General features: G+C 45.9%; 2 protein-coding genes across 3 annotated transcripts in view; one reads left to right on the forward strand and one right to left on the reverse strand.

Moving 5' to 3' along the window:
• The window catches only part of MTFMT (mitochondrial methionyl-tRNA formyltransferase), a 431,560-nt gene extending 407,648 nt beyond the window's left edge, over positions 1 to 23,912 (reverse strand). Inside the window, exons 1-9 of one of the 2 annotated variants that reach the window (XM_050978257.1) lie at positions 23,780 to 23,912; positions 23,153 to 23,365; positions 22,519 to 22,641; positions 21,611 to 21,713; positions 20,979 to 21,054; positions 20,346 to 20,437; positions 19,723 to 19,804; positions 19,331 to 19,413; positions 18,566 to 19,005 (exon numbers count right to left, since the gene is read on the reverse strand). In XM_050978257.1, the coding sequence (XP_050834214.1) occupies positions 18,805 to 19,005; positions 19,331 to 19,413; positions 19,723 to 19,804; positions 20,346 to 20,437; positions 20,979 to 21,054; positions 21,611 to 21,713; positions 22,519 to 22,641; positions 23,153 to 23,365; positions 23,780 to 23,904 (1,098 nt within the window). In that variant the 5' untranslated portion in view covers positions 23,905 to 23,912 and the 3' untranslated portion in view covers positions 18,566 to 18,804. Of the gene's footprint in view, positions 1 to 18,565; positions 19,006 to 19,330; positions 19,414 to 19,722; positions 19,805 to 20,345; positions 20,438 to 20,978; positions 21,055 to 21,610; positions 21,714 to 22,518; positions 22,642 to 23,152; positions 23,366 to 23,779 lie in introns of those variants that run through there. The other variant, XM_050978258.1, reaches the window with a different exon arrangement.
• CILP (cartilage intermediate layer protein) lies at positions 2,790 to 13,613 on the forward strand. The gene is made up of 9 exons (XM_018913990.3): positions 2,790 to 2,984; positions 4,382 to 4,505; positions 5,332 to 5,415; positions 6,172 to 6,225; positions 7,688 to 7,873; positions 8,983 to 9,297; positions 9,404 to 9,512; positions 9,934 to 10,091; positions 10,696 to 13,613. Exons 2-9 carry the CDS (start codon positions 4,457 to 4,459, stop codon positions 13,200 to 13,202), a joined length of 3,462 nt encoding a protein of 1,153 aa, XP_018769535.2. The 5' UTR covers positions 2,790 to 2,984; positions 4,382 to 4,456; the 3' UTR covers positions 13,203 to 13,613.
• Positions 23,913 to 23,943: the final 31 nt, after the last annotated feature.

A 23,943-nucleotide genomic window follows, 5' to 3' on the forward strand; every position in this document is an offset into this window, starting at 1 on the left:
CCTACAAACCATGGAAATCGCCACTCCGGCTCCTGGGATAGCAAAACAGGATTTTAAAAACAACATTAGCCACCCCTGGAGCATGGCTGGAGAAGTGCTGGGAGCCAAGTGCTTAATGAAATCCCAGCTCCCAACTCTCCCTTCTAAACCACACAAACTTCCCCAAAGTGTTTGGGATGGAACAAAGTCATCAATCAGTTATTTTAACTCCCATCTCCGTAAACAGAAGCAAGCCCAGAAACATGCAGCAGGGGAAAATAACCGTCAGCTCCCTTTGGCGGAGTGGAGAGGGCGCAGGGAGGGAGGACGAGGGCAGCCGGCAGGGAATTAGGCATGGCCTTAGCCCAAAAGCAGATTTATGGGCCCCACAGAGCATTTTGCAGACCCCACAGCCTGCAAATTCAACATGCAGTCCTGAGAGCAGCCCCTCCAACCCTGCTATCCTCCTGGCATGGTACAGTTAGCTTTTGGAGATGGCCACTCTGCCCTTGCTGTACTAGAAATGGTGGGAGGCATGAAGAACCAGGATGAGCATTACTAGCCAGCTTTCCCCTGGATTTATTAGATGAACACAAGAAAAGTTATGCATACCACCACAAAGGAGTGTGGGGAGGGAGATGCTGCTGGCACCATCTTCTGTCACACTCCTCTGACACTGCCCCAGCCTCAGCTCAGAGGAAGCATTAAGCATGGCAGCATTCACATAAAGACCTTATGGCTTTGACATTACACATCAGTGACAAAACCATGGAAAAAACCCATGAGATTTGGGTAGGCTCACCAGCATTAATCCAGGAGGGGAATGAGTCCAAGAGGCTGTGGATTTGCTTTCTGATGGGAAGGAGCAGCCTTAGGCAGCTGAAGCCACTGGTGATGGGCAGAAAGACAGGAGCAGTTTGGTCTGGGATGCATCCTTGTCACTGGCCATAGGTACTACATCCCTGCAGACCACCCCAGGCATGGGGCAGCCCCTGACTTGTCCTCTCCACCCCATGGGAAGGGGAAGATAGAAAGCCTCTCCCAGAGCCAGTGGTGCTCAGCACTGGGAACATCTGGGGCTCTTCTCATGCTGTCCCTTCCAAAGTCAGCTACAGATCGGAGCTACAGCAAGGGATGGTCAAGCCAAGAGAGACTGTGCAAATGAACTCTTCTAGAGACTTGAGGTTTGCATGAACTCACATGACCCCAACCTGCTCCTAAAGCCACACACATGTCTCCAGAGCTTGTCTTGAAGGAGACATGCTAGAGAGAAAACAGCCACACTGAGGAGGCTGCAAAATCCCCTGCAGAAATGCCTGCACCAGCACTGGGTTAGAGCTATCATCCCATTTCCATAATATAAGGAATAACAGTTTATTCCTTTTGCAGAACAGCACATTTCCTTACCCAGCAGTGCGACCCATAGAAATTGATGCCAGGATGTGGGCAAGCAGCCAGTGGGACTGGAGATGTCTTGCCAAGGCATTGGTGCTGTGCTTAGTATAGGTCAGCCATGGTGGGAGGTAGGTTCCCTCTGGGGAAGATGAATTCCTTGCTCTCTGCCTCAGCACCTTTCCCACATCTTGTCCTCATCACAGAGGGGAAACAGAGATGATCTTCATGTTTATGTCAGAGGCCTGGAGCTTCCAGCTCACTGGGCACTCTCTGCCCACCATATAAACATTCTGCCATTTTTGGCACACCTCAGGTGTTTTTTCCTTTTCCCTTGTAAACATAAACAGGAACTGGTGTAGGTCACCGCTGATTATTTTTTATGTGACATCTTGATCTGTGCTCCTCCTGCACCACTCCCTCTGGCAGCAGGGCTGACAAGGATTACTAAGAGGCAGCTTGGGACACCACTGACCCCCACTGGCTGCCCCAACACCCATGCCCATCTTTTGGGGGTAGCTCCTGACACATCCAGCACATGCATTCACACCACATTCCTGCAGCAACCATCTGCACAGTCCAGTGGCTCCAGGGCTGCATGCATGGGCGGCAGTCACTTGCACAAGGCCACGTGCTTTGTCAACACCCAGGAGCCCTGTGTCCACACACTACTTGCCACGAGTTACATGAGAAAAATGTGGCTGCAGAGGGAGGAAAAGCCTGCAAGGCTGAAGCCCGACTGGGGCAAGCAGGAAACTCTGGTTAGGGGTCATTGCTGGATCTCCCCATGGCTTGAGATGCAGTCACATTGATTTACAAGGATGGTCCTGCCTCTGCAGCTCTGCGCTACCCTGGGTATTCAAACCAATCCCATTGGCTTTGTCCCACATCCTCACATCCCCACAGCATCCTCATCTGATCCCTGCCAGAGCCAGCACAGGGGCAGAGGTGGGCAGGCAGTGCTGGGAATGGTGCCCAGCTGAGCCCACACCTGCAAAGCAGGGCAAATCCACATGCAGTGCTGGGTGGGCACCACGCTTGTCCCAGACCAGGTAAAGCCAAAAAAGCAGCCCCAAAACTCATTGTCTGTTCACTGTATCTCCACCTTCAACACTCAGCAGCATGTACTTCAGATCCAGACCCCGGGTGAACCCCTAACAGTGACGGTGCTGTGTGGGGATGCGGTGCCCACACCAGGACGTGGTATCCACACCGTGTCCTGTCCCACCACCAGCGGCAGCCGCCACGCCGTGGCATCGCCACAGGTTTCTGTTTACTATCACCTTATTAAGGGATTATTCAGGCTGCGGTTTCCTCGCGCGTCCGATCTGTTTGTGCTCGCGGCCGGTGGCTCGCTGCCATCCCCTAAGCTACACGCCGGGCTATATAAGCGACCTCGCCGCCTCGGCGGCGGGAGGCTCGCACACAGCCCGGCTCCGCTCGGCGCAGGGGAGGTTTCGGTAAGCCGCAGCTCTCTCTTCTTCCCAACCGGCTGCAAATCCTTGAACACTCAGCTGACAAGCCCTCGTCTCGCCCGCGGATCTCGGCTCGGCTGGCGGCTCTGTAGCGAGAAGACGGGACTCTCCTTAAGTGGGGTTTTTATGGCTTTTTAGGTAAGAGAAAAAAAACCCAATCCTGCTGTTTTCCCTTCTCTGGCAGACAGTGGTTATAGAATTCTGTTGCGTTAAGGCGGCGTAATTAAGAGTGGTTGTGGTTGAAGGCGAGGTGGAAATTAATTAATGGGCAGATGACCGCACAGAGCCTGAAGATCATCGTTGGGGATGCAGTTCCTTGCGTCCCGCTTCTCCCTTCCTCGTCCCAGCTAATGGGCTTGCGGAAGAGTTACAGGACAGCTGGAGCGGGGGTCTGGGGGGGCTTTGCTCACGTGGGGCTGCTTCATCTCCCGCGGTTCTGTCCGCGCTGGCTCGAACAGCCCCCTGCCAGACAGGGGACACAGCTCCAAACCCTCCCTGCTGCCAAGACCCAGCTGCTTGAACCCCCCTTTTTAACATCGTGTGTCTGGGTACAGAGGGATGTATCCCAATCCCAAGCCCAGTGCTGAACAAGTTGCAGTCAGCTCCTATAATAGTCGCCAAGTGGGAAACAGGATTAATTTTTTCCTGGTTATTGTCTGGCTGTGAGTTCACGACCCCACCATAAGCCTACAAAACACCACTCATGTGTTGCTTGTTATTTTTGCTTGACTGGGATTTGCTGAGCCATAATCAAAGTATTTCCTAGTCCCACATTCCCTGGTCTCAGAGGGGATGGTTAGTACCACTTACAAATAAGAGTGTTCTCACCAGTGACTGCTCTTTGTCAGTCCCATTTTATGGGTAAACTGAGGCACCAAACAGCTGGGGTAATATTCTCCCTTCCTCCCAGTTCATTAATTTTGGGTGCATAAAATAAAGCACCTGGAATTCCAGCTGGTGTCACTAGGGATAACACCAGCTTCACGGGTACTTTCAGAAATTAAATACCCAAATGCTTGATGCTCTAGGGCAAAGGGGCGCACTGAAAACAAAATCTGAAGTGGCTGAGCTGGTGAAGAGTGGCATAAAGCCTCAGTCCCACATCTGTGCCTGCAGGAAATCCTCACACTATGCCCAGTTTGCAGATAGAGGGATGGAGGCACGGGGCTGTCCCTGCTCCTGTGGAGAGCAGATCTGGGTGCTGGGGGGCCTGCAGAGTTGCGTGGGCTGTGAGAGATCCCTGCAGAAGTATTTAAGCTGTTCCTAGGCATGTTAAGGAGATGCTGTTACAAAGCAGTGCTCTGCAAAATAGATTTGGGCTCAGATGTGATGGTGAGAAGCAGGGGGGATGCGAGCACAGATGTGGAGCCCCCGCTGCTCCCCACTGGAGAGGTAAATGAAGAGCTGCTGGGGATGGGTGAACAGGGGGTATAAGTGCCCCTGTGGCATGTTTTGGGGTGGTTCAGCCTGGGAGAAGCTCCCCAAAAGGAGCAGGACCTGGGTGAGCTTTGACAGAGTCGGGCTTGTCTCTGCAGGACTGAAGAAGGCGTGGTACAGCTGCGGAAACTCCAGGAATCCCCTGGTCACCTCTGGAGACAGCGATAGTCACCATGAAAGGCTGGATCCTCCTCCTCCTCTGGGGAGCCACTTCTGTTTTAGGTGAAGGTTAAACATTTCCATTCTGGTCACTGCTCTGTCCCCTGCCCACGCGAGTGCAGGCACGTCTGTTGGCAGCCGCTGAGCCAGCAGACACAGCCCGACATCAATGCTGGGTGCTGGTCTGGGTCACTGCGGCGTTTGCCCGGACAGATAACTTCCACACAAGGACTGGCTCCCATCCAGCCCCCAGACTTTGAGCAAAGCCTGTCTGCAAGTCAGTGAGCCTCTGGTTTACCAGGGATGAACTCCCTGGCCCACTGGTCATGCTAGGACCATCCCTGCCTGCTGTTTCTGAGATCCCATAGTGTCCAGTCTGCACCCAGAGGAACACAGGGGCAGAGCTGGGCACAGCAGAGAGCTAGTGCTTGGGCTTAGCTTCCCAATTTATATGGGACTGTTCCCAGCAAGCACCCCAGGAACCAGCCATGGAAATCAGCTCCCCTCGGGCATGCAGGTGGCCAGCAAGTTCAGAAACCAGCTCTTGTCCCATAAAAACAACCAACATTATCCACTTTGGATTAATTTTTCCTTGCACAAGGACAGGAAGGACATATTTTATCTCTCCTGCTATAAAAAGATTAGTTGATCTGAGCTGCTCCAACACAGGAAGTTTTTCTTGGGTGATAAGGGCAATAGAAAATTTGTATCATATCTGAGCTGCAGTGATGCTGTGGGATATATCCATTATGCCCCTTTCTTGCCATCTCCTGCACTGCATCCTACAGGAGCTCTAACCAGCCACAGTCCAATGGGAAAGCTGTAATATTGAGCCTAAGGAAGCCCAGTTCCTTTAATCTAATTTATTCTTTCATTTATTAACCCTTAGGACAAAGGATTCTGAAACCAGCCGTCAGCAGGATTCAGATAGGACAGAGAACCTTCAGCCCGCTGGTACTGCTCAGCTTGGAGAGTAAGTTAATTCCAACCCTGGGTGGATTTTCCTCACTGGACAATTTTCCCAACAATTCACAACTAACAAGTATTATTTGAGTAGAAGAGGACATTTAGGGTTAGAATCATTTTATGATTCTATGATTTAGGCAATGGAATAAATGTTAATCATCCACAACCTCCTGTAGGGTTTTGGCTATCATTGACACATGCTGTTGGCTCCTCTCCTGGAAAAGGGAAGGTCAATGTGTGACCACAGCCCCAGCTCCTGCGGGAGGCACGCGCAGGCTGGGAGGGTGAGAAGAGCCCAGGGATGGGCCAGCACATGCTCTGACCTGCCTCTACCCTGCCCAGCCTGTCCCCACACCCTGGGCGGTTTGTGACATCATTCCGTCAGAATTAAAGCCTGTGGGGAATTAATTAACCTGCAGAGCCCACTCTGCTCATTAATTCCTGGGAGATGTTCCGACTTCTCATCTTTACTGTCCAGAGCTCAGAATTTAAATTTCAGCAGGCACTGAAAGGGCTGGCCATGCTGAAGGATTTGGGGATTTTCCCAGCCTTTTGCCCACCTCCCAGCAGCTCTGTTAGCCACTGGGAAGAATCAAAGCACCAAAATCATGGACACTGAGAGGTCCCCTCCACTCGCTGAGAGGTATTTTTTTGAAAACCACCAGTAAAATAGTTTTCCTCTGAAAGTGGATGCACAAGGCAGTGATACTGGGGCTGGCTCCCTGGCTGGCAAACTCTGCCTGAATCACCCCTCTGCCCACAGGTACGAGGAGCAGCTCTCGCCGGGGAGACCCAACCTTCACCTACGTCAGACGCAGTACGTTCTTGCTGGCCAGTGCCATGGGCCAGCTCTGTCCCTTCCCACGTCCCCACCAATGCTCAATCCCTCAGCTTCTCCCTCATCCTCCACGTTCTGTTTTTTCTGCTGTCAAAATGCTACTTAGAGCCATATAATGCCATTTTCCTCCACAGGATTCCCCTGCTCATTTCCTATCATCACCAGCCCTGCAGATTAAAGCAGCTGAACCCAAACAAGCTTAGGATCTTGCTGAGATCCCGCTTTAATCTGCTGCACATTCAGTTTTTGCTTGGGGCAAGCACAAATAGGCATTTATCCACAGGATGTGACCTCGTCCCCAAGCCCACCTCCTCCTGCATGCCTCAAATTGCTAAATAAGTCATGGATCCCACTACTTGGGATGCTGAACTAGAGAAGCTGATGTGCCAACAGATTAAAACCCTGCCCATTTAAGCCAAGTACTCGCTCCAAGCCAGACATGATGCTCCCATATCTGCTCTCATTTAAAGGGTCTTTTCCTCCCACCTGCTTTTATAAGCCAGGATTGTTTTCAAACACCCATTCACAATTTGAACAGTCCAGCCCTGTGCCTGTCTGCCTTTCTAGGAAACAAATCAACCTGCTCTATTACAAATTGGGTGGAAGAATAGGTATGGGAGATGACATAGCACATGTCTCCAAGAAACTTCATTTTTAGAAACTTTAGTCACTGGTGCATTCTCATAAACATTATTAGAACACTGTCATTTTTAAAAAAGCCCAAACCACAGACTTGGAGTGGATTTCATCCATTCAAAGTAGCTTAAATTAATAACATCTAGTAGCCCGCTTAAAGAAATTCCTTTAAAAATACAACCTCATATTAAACTCCCAATATGTTTTGCAAATTTTCTGTTTTACCAATCAGCTGGCTCCTGACATGTTCAGCCTGCTCGGTAGCATCTTAAGCTTCTGGTTTGCACTCAGTAAAAGTGGTGCTCACAATAGGACACATGCTGCCCCTATAGAAAACATATGTTGAAATTTGGTTAAAGACATTCAACATGACCATACCAACAATTTTACCCTTTTTTGTAACTATTTAACCACTTTACTTTTTATTTAAACTATTTAACCACATTTGAAACAGACAAGTGTTGCCCCTCAAACAACATTTAAATGAGAATGTGTGTTTGATTTCCTTAAGCCAAAGTTATTCAACACTAAGCATGAGCTGCCTGCACTTTGCTCCCTCTGGGTTTATCTTAATCATCCTGAATTTGGTAGCCTGTGGGGAATTAGGTCAGAAGCCTTCAGATGCCTTCTTATGCTTTAATTCCCAGCTCCCTGAACATGCTCTGAGTTTGTTTAATCCATGTGGTACGTAATATCCAAATGTATAGTCTGAGCTCTATAGAAGCTGCTAAAACCCAACTGGCGGTTTTTGGGCAGCTCTGTGTGTAATGTGCATCTCAGTAACACAACACTGATGTTATTCAAGGTCCACTGGTGCAAGATTCAAAAAGGTTTTTGTCTCCATGGTCGAAATGGAGCGAGTGCTCAGCAAAGTGTGGCCAAACCGGGGTGCAGAAGCGTACCAGATCCTGCCTAGCTGAGCCCCTCTGGGGCGTGCACTGTAATGAAGCAACTGAGGAAGGGCGACTCTGCATTGGACATGTTTGCTCAGGTGCTCCTATAAACTCGCTTATGGGCAGGGGAGGATGTCGTGGTCTCACCACTGTCCAGGTGTTGAACTCCCTTTGCTGTCATTTTACCATCTTTCTCTCCTTTGAAAGAATTTTGTGATTTCCAAGCAGGGCTGGAGAGTGCAAAGAGCAGAGCAGGGCGACTTTATAGCCAAACAGAAAGATAACAGGGATTCACAATATCTTGGGGATATAGAAAAAAATCTCATTAATCTTTTAATAACAGCAGCACTCAAGGTAGAGTCAGTGACTGCACACAGCTGTCTCCATAAAACCTCCAGGAAAGAGATGATTCAGGAATATCAAAATGCCATAGTCCCTGCTGAAGGGGCTTGTAATTAATTATAATATTCTTATAATCTCCTTTTAACCAAATAATTCTGAAAAAAATTCTGAAAATATGTTTTGTGCAGAAAAGTTGATTCAGGTTTTCCCTGATTTCTTACATTTATTTTCATCTTTGAAATATCAGATAGTTCCTCTACAGGGATGCTCTGTGATTGTAAAAGTAATGACCTGAGCCTTGAGAAAAGACAGATTATTATTTAGGATTAATCACTATAGGTAAATGAGAATAGAATAATACTTGTGAGCCCAAATGTTAAACCTATTGGGTAATGCTCGCTTGGCAATTATCCCACATTCTGCCCAAGCCAGGATACCATTGAATAAGGGAAGATAGCTTTTGGGATAGACCAAAATCACAACTTCTGAACATACACTAGTAACAGAAACCTAGAAAGTTTATGACATTGAATTTGTAATCTTGCCAGAGTTGAGCTAAGAGCTCACATGCTGATCTGGATTCAAATTCCCCTGAAATTCAGCCCTTTGGGGAAGGTAAATAACAGTTCCTAGCTGTAATTATATCCACGTGGCTGCTTTCTACTAATTGTCAGGTTCAAAATGACATTGTCCCTGCCTTTCTAATGCACAGCTGTGGGTAATCAGGAAAAATATGTTTTGGGTACAATTTACTCCTTATGCAGTACTTGCCTTATTGCATCTAAATGAAAAGCAGATGTAAGAACACGCTGTGAGTGTTGTGGGGACTTGGGGCTATTTTTTGACCTGTCTGCTTCTCCTCCAGCCTGCAACATCACCTGCCCCATGGGCCATGTCAATGCCGACTGTGACACTTGCATGTGTGAGGATGCCACCCTGCATGGGAAGGTGTCTCTTGAGGATGGGTCACCTGCTGCTGATGCCCGGGTCTACCTGCAAGCCAAGAAACTCAAGCTGTTGACAATGGCTGATAGCAGAGGCATGTTTAGGATCCCAGGGGTTTGTCCTGATGGCAAAAACACCCTTAAAATAAAGAAAGCCAAATATGCAACAGCGACTGTCACCGTGCCCGAGAGCAACCGGAGAAACCTGGCAATCCAAGTGCAGCTGCACCGATCAGGTAGCCCCAAAGAGGGGGGATGCAGGAAGCTTTAGGCAGGCATCAGAAATAAACTGTGGTTTTATGAGAGGAAGAGTAACAAGATGGCTTTTTCCTTCTCCTGCAGGCAAACCCTATGTTTTCAGGAGCCCTGAGGACAAAGCCAGGAGAGTGGGACAGAGCGTGTCACTCTGCTGTGAGGCCCGAGGGAGCCCAGCTCCTGACCGCTACCTCTGGTAAGGAGCTTGAATTTGATCTGCCAGAAGTCTTAGCTGTCCCATGGATGCCAACTTTATCTCCTTACCATCTCCATAAATTGGGGGTTTAGTTATAAAACAGTTAAATGCACTGAGAACTGATGGCTGCAAGTGATGGCTTCCTCAAGATGGCAAAGCAATGTCATCTGCTGAGGGATTCACTGGAAAAATACACAAAAAGAGTTTAAAAACCTCATCAGACACAACTGGCAGCTCTGCCTCCCTGCCAGCTGTCCAGCAGCCACATCGCAGTACTGCCACAAGTAGAGGAAAAATTTTTAAGTGATGCCACCTAGCCGAACTAAAACCTCAGGGAAACCGAGGTAGGAAATCTGCAAATTAGGCCATTGCTGTGCTCCAGCCAGATAGTCAGTCTCTGTCCCTTAACTGTTCCTGGCAGGTACCACAATGGCTCACTGCTGGATCCCTCTTTGTACAAATATAAAAACAACCTGATTCTGAAGAACCTGAAGAGAGAACAGTCAGGAGAGTATTTCTGCAAGGCCAGCAGTGCTGGGGGGTCGGCAAAGTCCCAAGTTGCCAAGCTTGCTGTCATAGGTAAGAGAAAATGTGCCAGATGTTCTCCAAACAGCTGGGGAGGTGTTGGTGTACAGGAACCAGAAACTGTTATACATCTGGTAAAGAAAAGTCACAGGAAAAATTCTCGAGGTTTATGTCATTCATCTGTTTGCAGACAAGCTTTAGTGAGCTGGTTATGAACCAGACGCTCCCTACAAACCAGAGTTCTGGATTGCAGGTGGCCGATCAACCTCAACATGCTCCTGTCAGGAGATTTCTCACTGTACCTGCTGCCTGACATGGGAATCTTTCTGCTTGTTTAGGGTTGTTTTTGAAGTCTTGGGATATATTCTAGTCTTGCCATAGTCAAAAAGCCAGGCAGTAGCAGAGCATCTAGCTGAGGGTGGGCTGGATGACCACAGTGGATAAGCAGGAGCAGGGAAGATCCTGCAAACAGCTTTTAATCAGGGTCCTAGAGCTAAAGCTGAGCTACTTGCTTCACTGAAATGAGCTAACAAGCTCACCAAAATCCTGCAAAATCCTCACTGCTTTTAGGAGCAATGTTGAGTTCTGAGGTTTCAGATAACATAGTGATAACTGTACAATTATTTCATGCTGCTCATTAAGAAATCCTATTCAACAGGAAGACAAGAGGCAGCCTGCGACTCGCAACCCCAAAGCCATCTCATCCGACTTCCTCATGATTGCTTCCAAAAAGCAACAAACTCCTTCTATTACGACGTGGGCAAGTGCCCAGCAAAGACCTGTGTGGGGAAGCTGGATAAGGGTCTTCGGTGTAAGGACAACATCTCCTACTGCTGTGGGGTATCCAAGATGGAAACCAGGGACATCTCCTGTGATGGCTACACGCTCCCCACTAAAGTCATCGTCGAATGTGGTTGCAAAATATGCACTGAGACCAAAATAATGGTTCGAGGCAGAGCCACAGCAGCAGATAACGGTGAGCCACTGAGGTTTGGCCACATCTACATGGGGAACAAGAGAGTGAGTATGACTGGCTACAAGGGAACCTTCTCCATCCACGTCCCAGCAGATATGGAGAGACTGGTTCTAACTTTTGTGGACCGGCTGCAGAAGTTTGTGAACACAACAAAAGTTCTGCCCTTCAAGGAAAATGGAGGTGCTGTATTTCATGAGATCAAGCTACTGAGAAAGAAAGCCCCTGTTACACTGGAATCCACTGAAACCAATGTGATTTCTTTGGGGGAAATGGAAGAAGATGACCCAATTGCTGAGTTAGAAATTCCTCCCAATGCATTTTACAAGAAAAATGGAGAGGTCTACAGTGGCAAAGTGAAAGCCAGCGTGACATTTCTGGACCCAAGAAACATCTCTACAGCCCCTGTGACACAAAGTGACCTGAACTTTGTAGATGAGGAAGGAGACGTATTTCCGCTCCGCACGTACGGCATGTTTTCTGTGGACTTCACAGATGAACAGGGCACTGAGTCCCTCAATGCAGAAAAGGTGAAGGTTCATTTGGATGCTGCTCAGGTCAAGATGCCAGAGCATATGCAAGAGATGAAGCTTTGGTCCCTGAACCCAGAGACAGGGTTATGGGAGGAAGAAGGGGACTTCAACCTTGAGAAAAGCACACGGCGCAAAAGGGAGCAGAGAACCTTTTTGGTTGGGAACATGGAGATCAAAGAGAGGCGTCTTTTTAACCTGGATGTCCCTGAGAGCAGACGGTGCTACGTTAAAGTACGAGCCTACAGAAGCGAGCGATTTCTGCAAAGTGAGCAGATCCAAGGGGTTGTGATTTCTATTATAAACTTGGAGCCAGAACCCGGGTTCTCCTCCAACCCCAGAGCATGGGGCCGTTTTGACAGCGTAGTCACTGGTCCCAATGGTGCCTGTGTGCCCGCCTTCTGCGATGAGCAAAACCCCGAAGCCTATGGAGCTTACATCTTGGCAAGCATGGGGGGTGAAGAGCTCGAAGCTGTGCCCTCTGCTCCCAAACTCAACCCTGCTGCTATTGGAGTCCCACAGCCATACCTCAACAAGCTCAACTACAGGAGGACAGACCACGAGGACTCCAACATCAAGAAAACAGCATTCAGCATTAACATGGCCAAGCCAAGCCCTAATTCCCCAGAAGAGAACAATGGCCCTATTTATGCCTATGAAAACCTCAGTGAATGTGAGGAAGCTCCACACAGTGCTGCTCACTTCAGGTTTTACAGGATAGAAGGAGACCGGTATGACTACAACACTGTTCCCTTCAGTGAAGATGACCTTATGAGCTGGACTGATGACTACCTGGCATGGTGGCCCAAGCCCATGGAATTTAGAGCCTGCTACATTAAAGTAAAAATAAACGGACCCCAAGAAGTGAATGTAAGATCTCGTAACATGGGTGGGACACACCCACGCACCATTGGCAAGCTCTATGGCATCCGGGATGTGCGCAGCATCCGTGACCCCCAGCAGCGGGACGTGTCGGCAGCCTGCCTGGAGTTCAAGTGCAGCGGAATGCTCTTTGACCAGGACCGCGTGGACCGCACGCTTGTCAAAGTGATCCCACAAGGCAACTGCCGTCGAGTGAGTGTCAACAGCATGCTCCATGAGTACCTGGTGAATCACCTCCCCATGGCCACCAACAATGACACCAGCGAGTACACAATGTTGGCACCTCTTGACCCGCTGGGACACAACTACGGCATCTACACAGTCACTGATCAAGACCCAAGGATTGCCAAGGAAATCGCCCTGGGCAGGTGTTTTGATGGCACATCTGACGGCACATCCAGAATCATGAAGAGCGATGTCGGCATTGGGTTGACTTTCACCTGTTCAGAGAGGAGCACGACAGAGCAAAGTATCTTCCAGTCTCAGAGGAACTTGGGCCAACAGTCTCCAAGGGACTCGGGCCGGCAGTCTCCAAGGGACTCGGGCCGGCAGTCTCCAGGGGACTCGGGCCGGCAGTCTCCAGGGGACTCGGGCCGGCAGTCTCCGAGGGAGTGGAGCCAGCAGACTCCGAGGGACTGGAGCCAGCAGTCTCCGAGGGACTCGGGCCAGCAGTCCATCCTGGTTCTGCCAGGGCAAAGCCCTGTGTACCAGAGGCCGCCGGCAAGCCGCCGTAACAATCAAGCCAGGATCCCGATGACAGGTCAACGTCCCACCTACTAGAGCTGTATAGGAGCATTGGTAAAGTCACTCACGCTCAATTAAATATAATTTGAAAGTAACATCAACCTGCTAAATAACGTAATTGAAAGCTGGTAGGTGTCATTATTTATGAGACATAATTAAGGTGCCATTTTTCTCCCCCCAGAAAGAAAAGACATAAGGCGAGAATTGGGGGCCAGCAGAGGTAGTGAGTTTGTGTCTTATTAAATGCATCCATAAGAATCTTCTTTCTGCCTGACATTAAACAGCTTCACATGATAGCCTAAAGGGAAGACTAAACATATGATTCAATTAAGTCATGTACATAAAACATTCTTCTGTTCTGCATCTGCAGACTTTGCCAGCCCAAGTACCTGTACAGTAGTTGGTAACATGAAAAGGAATAAACTGATTTCCTCATACTGAATTCAACTGCAAGGTTTCGTACTTGAAATGTAAGTATTTTATTTATTTCTAGCTTGTTTTAGAAATACTGTATTCAAGCTAAACTACTGGCAGCTGCCTTTCTAAGAACTCACATGCTCAATAGCACAGAGAAGCCATGTGGATTTGTAGGCTCCACATAGATTCAGATAGAGTTTTCTCTTGCTTCTTGCATTATTTGACAAGAAAATCTATGTTCTTTGATAGGGTAGGTTAATAAAAAAAGTAATTTTGTAACTTTGACAATGTGTGTCACTTTTGTGTTTGAAATGCCCAAGTAAATAAACCAATGTAGAGCTGAGCAAAGAATAACCAGCAGGATTTCATCTTTCTGTTCACAAACAGGTCACAACTTTATCAGTGTAAGACTGATTCTGGATATGGGTGAGGAGTTTTGTGGATGCCTGGCTCTGCTGCAGCTCCAGGGTTTGGCCATGGCATGCTACAGTCAGGGAATCTCTCCCCAGCTTGACAAGTGGAGAGTCAGCAATGGTTCTGGGAGAATCAGAGCAGCAGGTCTGGGCAGGAATGAATCAAGGAGTGGCCCAAGACAGAGGGAAAGGAGGGCTGTGAATTTGTGCTTTAAGGATGATAGGAAACCAGGCAATGTAAATCAGTGCTTGGTGGAAAAAGGGAGAAGATGGGCTTCCCTCCACGCTCAGCAGCAGTGAGCATAAGGAGCTGGCAAGAAGCTGCTCTTAGCTGAAGGTACAGCTGGCCACAGAAGGGGTCAGTGATTCCTCTCCAAGTGAATTGTCCTTTCCACCCCCCACCATTCCTAGAGTGAAATCAAGGACCTCACAACACAGAAGACACCTCATGTTTACAGGCAAACACTGGCAATAAAATTTTGGGGTGCAGACAAACCAGCAAGTCTCTGACACCAAAACTCCCACCAAGAGAGATCATAAAAAGGTGGGCAGTGCAATTGGATGCAAACTGGAATTCAAACATGTGCTCCAACATGGATCTCCCTCTGCTACCTAATCCCCTCCTATGGATATGAAGCCAGTTCTAGGCCTATGCTGCCATACCCACTGCCCATCAAGGGCATTGGGAATCTTTCAATAGTGTTTAGCAAGCTTGTTTTCAGGTCTCAGGACAGGCTGAATTATGCCTTAATAGGTTAAAAAAACCCTTAATAATCCACTTTTTAATGCAAATTGACAGCTATCAAAGAAAATCAGAAAAGGAAGAGCTGTGGAATACTCTGGCACATCCTCTTCATACCAATGAATTTAGACTCAGTGTGTTTTCTTTTGTGTCTAGTCTGCTGCAAGGGCTTGGCAGGAGCAGGAGCCAAGGCGGCCAGTGGGGAGCATTAGCTTGGACCTTCCCACAGAGCTCTTGGCTTGCGCAGAGAAATGTCTCTTCCCTCTGCTCCCCTCCTCCTCTCCAGACAGACAGCCAAATCTCAAACTTTGTTTCATCACTTTGAGAGTGAAGTAACACAAATGACTTCTACAGACAAACCCAGGAGATAAATGGATGAAAGCAGGCTCAGGATCTGATCCCTGTGCTGCATGTGGGCTTGCCAGTCAAACACAGCAGACTACAGGGCTCTTCCTTCTGGGGAGAAATGTGTGTTTAACAGCACTGAAATAGTCACGGCCCTACAGCCTGGAACAGCCAGAAGCTCTCCAAGTTTCCCCAAACTGTCCCCCTCCGCAGCTTAGCACTGACTTGGAGGAACAAACTAATCTGTGCACTCACTGAGTCCCTGAGCTCTCCCAGGAGGCTTCTGGCTGACTGCGTTGGACGCAGAGCAAGACAGAGGTTTCCATCACGGGTGCTTAAGCACTACCAACAGAAAACAACCATGACATAATTCCCACTCAGTGCTAACACTTCACCATTACTGATGAGCCACCGTCCCAAATACATTACAAAAAGCTTATATAGGAGCAAAGCTACTGCAGGGTCCTGGCATCTGCTACTCACACAAATTTTATGTTACAGTTCACTGTCAGTTCTGACTCCTCCAGCTTGTATTTATGGTCAGTGTATGGCAGTGTCTTTTCTGCAGCCTGAAACCCAACGCACACTCCCACATATCGGAGAGCATCAGCTGGAGGAATGCAGGAAGGCTGGGACTCAGCTCCTCCCTTGGCCTTAGCCTTTGGACCACCAACCTTGAGGAACAGGCTGAAGAAGAAGACCTGGCTCCTAAACATCGGCAGGTTTGTGGCTAATGGCAAAGCATCTCCCATTAAGGTCACTTAGTTTCCAATCCGCAGATAAATCCAGTGACCTATCCCTCCTGTTTTTGAAGGAAACTATTGCTTCCCAGAAGCTCTCAGGACACTAGCAGATAGGATAAACAAAAGGAGAGAGATTCTTGTCTGGCCTCAACCAGCAAATTATTGGGGGATTTTGCAAACAACTTTATAAAAAGGCTCAAGTACTTCTCTGATTAGTCACTTATACTTTTTGTTTATTTGTAATGTATTTAAAAAGCAGGAATAAAGAGATTTCCTAGGAAGCAGGGGGAGTAGTAAGGTTGCGGAACATGAAACAGATGCATCTAATTGTGAGTCAACAGCATCCTAGGAAATATCACTCCCTCTACTAACATTTATTTGAAATCCATGATGAAATCATCCCTATCCAACACCAGAGCCCTTCTGGTGCCCAAATATTTTGCAGTTCTGCCAGTAATTTGGTCCCAGTGATATTAAACTGAGCATAGTGGACACTGGGTCTGTGAATACCTCTATTGCTTTCCCTCTCTCCTCTGAGAGGAGGACAGCTGTTTTATTTTGCTAAGATCCCGTTCCAATGGCCAGGGTAGCTGTACTCAACCCCATCAGTGGTACCAGGGATCGAATCACTGTGTCTGTGTTCCAGAGTCAACCCTGACACGCTATTCCACACCTCATCAGTGAATGCCCCATTTTTGTTTTGTCTGTTCTGCAAAAATAATCAGATTTTCATTACTTACTGAGTTAAATCCCTGCAGAGCCAGGTGAAAGCAAAGTTTCCAGAGACATTTTGGCTAACAGCTGCCTGGGGAACACCAATTCCATTTAAAACTTCTCTACCATGCCAAAAATAGCATGCCAAAGACTTTCTCCATAAAAAAAAATAAATTAATGTTACCTTCTTTTGTTCCATAAAATGACTTGGGTAAAGTTGTGCACATTCAGAGCTAGGACATTAGCTATTAGACAACTCAGAATGGCCTAATCTTTTATAACCTCTCACACAGAAAGCAAAAGAAGCCTTATAGCAAACTCTGCACAGATCAAAAGATTAAATTACAAGTACATGGGATCCTGAAATATGGTTTAGACATTATTCACTATTAAACAACTAACTGAAGGCGTTCTGTACCAGATTTTCACCATCTTCTGTCCAGCTGTCCTTGGTTTTCACCCAAAAGGGATGCAGCGAGCTCCATCTACAGGGATTCTGGGCACATGCCACCTTAAACTTCCCAAAAACACAGGCAAACTCTTCCTGTTGCTTTATGCTTTAGTGAGAGCCAGATAGGTCTCACACTGGACGTGACCTAAAACTGAGGATGAGAGATACACAAAGGAGTTAAAAGAATTTTCCTCCTGTCACTGCTAGGAAGAAGCTATTGATTTAACAGTTTGGTATCTGAAAGACTTTAACCTGGACTCTTTTGCCTGAACTTTTGTCACTGGATTCTTTCTGTGGGAGTCATGCTTTGCTGTTCATTTTGCTCAGGTTATAATGAACAAGAACTAGTTTTCCAGTGCCTAAGCACCTGGAATATCTCCTAAAACACTAAAATTTATGAGTCCCAATTAACTAAAACACTTAAGTCCAAAACTCTTTTATCATTAGTGCTTTAAATTATCTCTAAATTGTGGTGGTGGGGTTTTGCCATACAGTGAGGTAGCAGGCCCCATAAAACTCTCCAAGCTACCCACTATCCCCACAGATCCACAGAAAACTCACTGATCCACCCACCCTTCTATTGGCATAAAGTGGTTACTAACATTTCCAGACTGATCTGAACAGAATAAAAACAAAGTGACTCCACAACTTGCACTTGCAAAAGGTAGCAGGGAGCAAAACACCAAAATACATAATTTTCTTGGAAGTAAACTTGCCAGATTTAGAATTTCTGCAGCACAAACTGCAGAGTCTGCGGTCAAGAACAACAGGAATTCTCTACAGGAGCCTGACTTCCACCTTGCTGTTGTTTCCAGTTTTTGACTCTGATTCATAGGCTTGGATTTCTTGGAGGACCATGTGTTTTGGAAAACCTGTCAGAGGCAATTAATTGATGATCTAATGGCAGTAGAAGAAAAATACTGCAGCAGCTGCTCTAACAGATGCTTCTTCAGAAACATTTTAATCCTTGTGATATGACATTTTTCTAGATTTTTTGCTTTTACTTCAGTAGAACTCAGAAAAGCAGGAAAAAGCTAGCAAATATTAGAACAGCTCCTAAGATACAGCCAGTCTTTGCTCTGCTGTTATGCTCAGTGCTACATTACCTCTTCTAAGACAAGAAAGTGTAAGAATCACAAGTTTTGGGGTTCTTGACATGAAATACTCCTTGTATATGCCATTAAGCAAAGACAGATTGAGGAAAATCTTGGATTAGATTAATTCATCATCAGGTAAAAACCTCTCCCATCAGAAAGTGAAATAGTAGAACATAAATTTTCTGGATGAAGGGCACAAAAATTTTAAATGGGATGTATCTCAGGATATGAAAACAAAAAGGGGAGGGAAGAAAATCATTATGGACAGGAAAAGATTCTCTTATGTTCCCAGCTAAATTATTCGCCTCAATGCAGGGATACAAAGAGAATTTGAGGAACCACAAGAATATCAAACTAGACAGTCTAAGTCTCAGTCAGCATTAAAAAGCTCACTGGATTTTAGTATTTCCAGATTAAATTGTCCAAAACTTATGCCTGAAGAAAATTATACCAAAGTCCCCAAAAAAACCCTGAAAATGTTGTATAAAAATAAATTTATTTCTCAAAAGTAGAAACAGGGATTTATTCAATATCTACAGCACTCATGGAGATTCTCTTCCTTAATGGGGAAAGAGAAGAAGCATCTTCAGGAAACCACCATGAAAACATGTAGATGACAATAAGATCAAACACCATGGGAAGAAATCTCTTAAGTTAAATGTAATAGGTGGGCTTTGAAATATTTTATATTAACTTACAGACATTAAAAAATACATTTACTGCTTTATATCCTGTGCCAATATTCCCCTCTCTTTCAGAGTCTTTTTTGCCATGCTAAGTTTGAGTGTTTGAAATCTGCATTCCCAATGAAATGTTCTTGGATTCTGCTGGAACCAAGAGTGCATATATCCATTGTAGAAGTCAACTGCTGTAAGCTTCTTCTTTAAAACGACTGTTTTGATTCCAACCCAGCCTTCCTAAAAACAAAAACAAACAAAAAAAGGCAGTAAGCTTCTTCCATGTTTAAAGCTATCTTTAGCTCCCCTAGGCTGGCTTACAGCACACATTTTATTCAATGTTAACAGGCTAACAAGTCGAATTCTTGCTTGCAAATATGCAAAGCCTATTAATGGAAATTAAAAGTTAAAGTAACTTTTTTCTTTTTTAAAGAAAACATCTTGTGCTGATCTAAACTAGTACAGAGACTAGCAATGGACAATTAAGACAAAAGTTATGCACCACACAAATACTAAAAACCTCATCTTTAGGGCAGTGAATATAAAACAAATAGGGAAAGCCTACCTTGCAGCGAGCTATCAATGTTTGGGACATTTTATGGAACAGCACTGAACCAGGAACAACTTCACAGTCATTTTGTATTTGATCTAAAAGCAAAGAAAGATCATCCTGCATTTTTATGCCAAAAACTACAGGAAAGGTTTGAACCACTTCTTTTCCTTTGAAACATGATAACCATCTTGAGTCACTATTTTGCTGAAAAATATTTTATTGTATTCTGTGTTTTATTATAACCAAATGAACAGAAACAATCAGAACAGTCATTCTCTGGCACTACTCCATATCTGATCCATGAACACTCACTAAGCCCTGATCAGTCACACACCTTGGCCCACATGGCACTCAGATTCTTAAAGAAAATGGTTTAAAAATTTTAATAATTTAAGAGTAAATACCAGAAAAACCAGGGATATTATCCACTTCCACAAAATCCAGGAGTTTAATGGTAGTACCCTTCCAGAGTGTCTGCAAAGGAAACTGGAAACAGAAACAGATTACACATTCAGAATGTTTTCAGATTTCCAGGCTATTTTTTCCTCAGGCAACATACCTGTGATAATTACATTAAGGGAAAATTTAGCTGTATGTCTAGATAGGAGATTTTCCTTATCAGACTCAGTTTTGCTTACCCTTCTTCAATTCAAACCATTAGCCTATGCAGAAATTACTTAAGCAATTAGCTACAACAGCTCCTCACTTTGGCTGTTTGCACTGTTTACTGCCATGCAGAGATGTCACTGCAGCATTCCAAAACCTCCTCAAATACATCAGGGAAAATCTCAGAGCTAAGGAAACAATATAACATTTTTGAGCTGATTTCACACTTGGGATCAAGTCCATAAAAATTCTCCTGCACATTAATTTCACCTCTAATGACAAACTACCAGGACTTTCGAACACATGCAAGGTTACAGAGGCTAAAATAACTAAAATTGAGATATAGTGATTAGTTAAAATATCTACACCAAACTCAGTCATGCTATAGGACAGAAAAGGGTTCCAAAAAATCCCGTCTCACCATACTTCCTATTGCACGATGCAGCTGAATTATTTGTGCAGCTGTTTGCTCCTCCCATTTTATACAACTCTTCGCTATAGAGATTTTAGGAGCTGTGGGGAAAAGAGGAATTAAAAGAGCTATTTTGCTTTGCATCTTTTAGCAAACAGCTGTACTACTTTATCCTATTTTAAACCTCAGGTTTTCCTGACCAGTAGTGGGTCTACCATCCAGCCAAGGCAGCTCAGACAAAAACTGGAGAAAATATTTTGTAAACACCTCAATTTGGATTATTTTTTACTCTCAGTTGTTCTCTTCATTTACCCATTGCACTGCAAACTTGTATCATGTTTTTAAGTACAGTTCTAACCCTTCTGTCTGCATTACAACAATGAAGAATAACAAACTCAGATCTTGTGACATCAACAGTGATTTTGATATTTTACAAGTAACTGGGAAAAAAAAATGTACTACGTCTGAAGAATTCGGAAGCATTTTTCTCCTGTATGACATTTTTAAGCCACAAAATGCAGTGAAGAGAGCACACTGAGAAATTAATCTAAAAAAATACAACCCAGCGTGGCAGAAAACTTCAATTTTTCTCCTGATAAAGGAAAAAATAAACAAGTCACATTAAAAACAATGTGTACCTACCAAATGTTACTCCTTCTTTTGGCTGCTCTTTTTTATTTTTTAAACTTTCAGGCAAGTTCTTCAAAACTGCTAACAGCTGCAAAATTAAATTTTGTACAGAGCATTAGTCAAGCTAAGTTTAATCAATAATAAACAAAGTAAAACTTAATTTTTCAACAGTAAAACTGTCCTGTGAGCTTTTAGAAAATTGTCTCTGTATATTCAGAAAATGTGTATCCTTGATACAGAGACAGTAAAGACATCCTTTCCACTGAATCACAACGAAAAAACGCAATTATTTTTTTATGGATGATCTCTTCCCTGATATTAATCCCAGAAGAGAACAAACGCTGGCTATTCAAATAAAAAAGCAGACATTAATTTAAATGAAAGAATCTGCAATGTTTCCACAGACAGCATTTGGGTTTTCCACTGAAAAGAAACACAACAGCAACACACAGGATTGACACTGACACCTGATCACAGACCACTGAGCTCTCATCACAGCAAGGCAAAGTGCTCACAAACACCAAGGTTCACATCATCCTCCTCCTAAACTTGTAGCCAGCTCAGAACAAGATTAGTAAGAATTCTGTTTGCACACATTAAAAGCAAAGTGCCAGTCAGAAGTGACACAGCTGGCAGGACTTTACCATGTTTGCACCTATCTTTGCCAACATCCCTTCCAGCTCCTGTGCCGTGCAGTGGGGAGGAACAGCAACCTCCTCCTGCTTAATAATTGGACCTACATCAAACCTGCAAGGTAGAAAACAAACAACCTTACTGGATAAGCTGAAGCTTAATTAGCAGTTCAAAAGTCTGCATTCAATACATTAGCTCAGTTGCTAATTATCCTTTTCTATCCCCTAAAAGTTTTTTTTCAGATGTCATTTCACATTATCAAACGTTTGGTTCACAAGACAGCACAAAGAAGAGAATACCAATCTTGGCAGAAGATTCTCCTCAGCAAGCTGAGACTGATATGAACACACAATTTACAGTTCAGAACATGAGATCTAAAAAGAAACAACCTGAAATTCTTAAGATGAAATTTGCTTCCCACTTTCCTGAGATCTATCATTAGACAAGCATCTAAGAAAGAAAGGTAACTAAATAACGTACTTCCACAAGCCTTTTAAGCCAGAGCTTGGGCTGAAACTAAAACATATAATCTTCCTTGCCTAGACAGGCAATTTCTTGTCTTCTGTCCACTTACAGGACATTAAAGGGGATTCTGAAGTCTAAAAACCAGATCTTTTCTGTCTTGTCATATCAAGCCTATTGATAAAGCTGTGTGACTGTTCTCTGTTTATTCCCTGTGACAATGCTAAGAATTAGAGAACAGGCCTGAAGTGCTAATTGCACACTTATTAAAATACTGTAATTATGGTAAATCTCATATAGTTAAATGAACTTTTTTAAGTGTTTAAAACTTTAATTACATACATTTAAAAAATTGTGGTTATGTAGAATGAGTTAAATGATGACTTCAGCAGTGATTATTTAAAACCCTGAGAGGCAACAGGAACAATGAGTCGTCTGCAAAGGACACCAAACCTACCTTTTTGGTCTTATCTCCATAATTGTCACCCCAGTCACCTTATCACCGTGAAGCACTGTGTGGACTATGGGTGCAGGACCACGCCATCGTGGGAGACAGCTGGGATGGACATTCAGCACCCCACTGGAATGAAATATTCAAAATTAGAACAGGAATGGTACCTAAAACATACGTAAATGGAGTTCAACATATATTACAGTGAACATCTGCTCATTTGTTCTCAAGTGTTACTGCTTTAAATATGCACTTGAAGGAAAATTCACACTATATAAACTTGAGTTTCTCAGCGAACACAGAAAGAGATGTGAAGAATAAAGGCAAACCTTCTGCTGGATATTCGCATAAATTTACACCCATGTGTCAAAGAACACTGAATTTCACAATGGTAGCAATAGGGCTCAGGCTAAGCTAATGAACCCAGGGATGCTGACCTCACCTACTGCTGGATATTCGCATAAATTTACACCCATGTGTCAAAGAACACTGAATTTCACCATGACAGCAGTAAGGCTCAGGCTAAGCATATGAACCCAGGGATGCTGACCTCACTTACTGCAAGCCACAGATGCTGTCCCAAAACAAGAGCACAGCATTGCTAACAAAGCAGTGACAGATGTCCTGTCCTCACACTTACTATGGGAACTGCAGAATGAGCTCCTCGCTTAGAAGACGTCCAAAAGATGCCACCACACCCACATCAAACTGCCCCGCCGGTCCCGTGTGTGGCCACTCGTGCACAGGCAGCTGGAGCTCCCTGGCACAGCTCCTGACGGGCAAGTCCCGGGGCAGGCGGGAGGGCAGGGTCACCACCTCCAGCCGGGACACGAGCGAGTCCTCGCTGGGCTCCCTGGGGTGGACACGGTGTTTAAGGCAGACTGAGGCGAGGGCTGGGTCACCTCCACCCCTCGCTGTGCCCCTGTGCCAATTTCCTCAGCCTCTATTATCCTGGCCCCTGTCTCACGCTCAGGCTCCTTCCCCCTCCCTTTTCTGACATCCTCCCTGCCCAACCCATGGTCCCTCCGGCGTCACTCCACCTCATCCCTCACTAACCTCTGAGCCTCATCACCAGCCCTCATCTCCCACCGCTCGGTGCCCACCCCTCTCTCACCCTCCCCAGCCGCTGCCGTGTCCCCTCAGGCTCCGCGCCCCTCAGGGTCCATCTCCCCCCCAAGGCTCCTTCCTCACGTCCCCGTGTCCCCTCTGCCCCTCTCTCCCAGCCCTGTCTCCCCTCAGACCCCTCTCCCCCGTGCCCGGGCGGTACCCGGCGGCCCGCAGGGCTCGCAGGGTGGTCACGGCGAAGCGGTCGGTGCCGAAGAACAGGACCCGCCATGGCGGGCCTGCCGCCCTCACGCCCTCGCTGCAGGCGCGCAGCACCCGGGCCCGCATCGCGGGGCTCCCGCCGCGCGCGGCGATGACGCAGCGGGA

Source organism: Serinus canaria, chromosome 10, assembly GCF_022539315.1.
Source record: "Serinus canaria isolate serCan28SL12 chromosome 10, serCan2020, whole genome shotgun sequence".
Classification (NCBI taxonomy): Eukaryota; Metazoa; Chordata; class Aves; order Passeriformes; family Fringillidae; genus Serinus; species Serinus canaria.

Bases quoted from the DNA above. Each gene is read 5' to 3' on its own strand.
- CILP (XM_018913990.3), top strand. From the start codon at position 4,457: ATGAAAGGCTGGATCCTCCTCCTCCTCTGGGGAGCCACTTCTGTTTTA. The intron at 4,506-5,331 runs GTGAAGGTTAAA...ATTAACCCTTAG, and splicing joins GGGAGCCACTTCTGTTTTAG to GACAAAGGATTCTGAAACCA. The intron at 5,416-6,171 runs GTAAGTTAATTC...CTCTGCCCACAG, and splicing joins GGTACTGCTCAGCTTGGAGA to GTACGAGGAGCAGCTCTCGC.